The 1,044-nt window shown below is 31.1% G+C and overlaps 1 protein-coding gene across 1 annotated transcript; it reads left to right on the top strand.

Annotated features, from left to right (window-relative positions):
* Positions 1–254: 254 nt before the first annotated feature.
* Positions 255–984, top strand: LOC121175276 (structural maintenance of chromosomes protein 2-1-like). Its single transcript, XM_041017994.1, has 2 exons — positions 255–620; positions 755–984. The coding sequence occupies exons 1-2, from the start codon at positions 507–509 to the stop codon at positions 908–910; spliced, it is 270 nt and encodes an 89-aa protein (XP_040873928.1). The 5' UTR covers positions 255–506; the 3' UTR covers positions 911–984.
* The last annotated feature ends 60 nt before the right edge of the window (positions 985–1,044 follow it).

Genomic DNA, 1,044 nt, shown 5'->3' with positions numbered 1-1,044 from the left:
ACAAATATTTTGGTATAGCAAAGATTTTATACTCTATCCAGGATTGGGAGGATGTCCTGATCTGCATAGAAGTCAGTCAAGTCACAGATACGGGCAGCAGCAAGAGATTTGATTTACAGATAAGTATGAGTTTCATATATTACTTTGGACAGTCAAAAAAAATGTTATACCTAATTAATAAAAAAACAATTTACAAGGATGAGAAATAAAAAAGCACTAAACTACTTATTTGTTTGCCATCTTTTGCCTATGATTTCTGCGTATGCTTCAAAATGTGCTTCTTTTTTAACTATTATTTTTTTGTACTATTGGTAACATATACGGTAATTTTTTTTATAGCCTTTTGAAGGAAATATAAATTTTATTTGATTTTAGTAAATTTTAATTCTAAGTGCTTCTAGAAAATTATTATAAAAAAACTTTAAATAATAGTATGAACTACATTTTAGTTCATACTAATATGGAGGAATGAGAGTTATAGTATAGAAGATCAATATTATGGAGGAATGAAATCTCTGTCAGAGAAGGTAGATGCACTTTCCCAGAATCTTGTGAGGGAAACGTCTGTACTAAATAATAAAGAAGACACTTTGAGGAGTGAAGAAGCCAACAAAGCAAATGTATGTCAATGATGTTCTAGATTTGTTGTTTGCTCAATTTTAAGATTATGTACCAAATCCTTATGCTTCTAATATTTTGAAATATTTCTAGTTTGTGAAGCTGATATTTGGGTTTTGAACCTTTGTGTTTTTAGCTTGTTAAAAATATTGAAGAATTGAAGCATTCTGTAAAAGAGAAGTCCTCTGCTGTTAAAAAGGCTGAAGAGGGGGCAACAGATCTGAAAAAGAAAGTTGATGAGCTCACAAAGAGTCTAGAGGAGCATGATAAAGAATACCAGGTAAAGGCTTAAGTTGTCTGGCTTTGTGATGCCTATCAGTGGGATTTCTGTTATGCCTATTGAGGTGTTTTGGGCAACTTACTTTTTATCTTTTAGGAAAAGCAGTTGCTAAATTTGATTTGTATTATGTACAAGTGCATTTTTCC

The sequence above is a fragment of the Glycine max genome, chromosome 8 (genome assembly GCF_000004515.6).
Source record: "Glycine max cultivar Williams 82 chromosome 8, Glycine_max_v4.0, whole genome shotgun sequence".
NCBI lineage: Eukaryota > Viridiplantae > Streptophyta > Magnoliopsida > Fabales > Fabaceae > Glycine > Glycine max.
The sequence above is the reverse complement of the archived record's forward strand: the minus strand, read 5'-3'. Positions and strand labels throughout refer to the sequence as shown.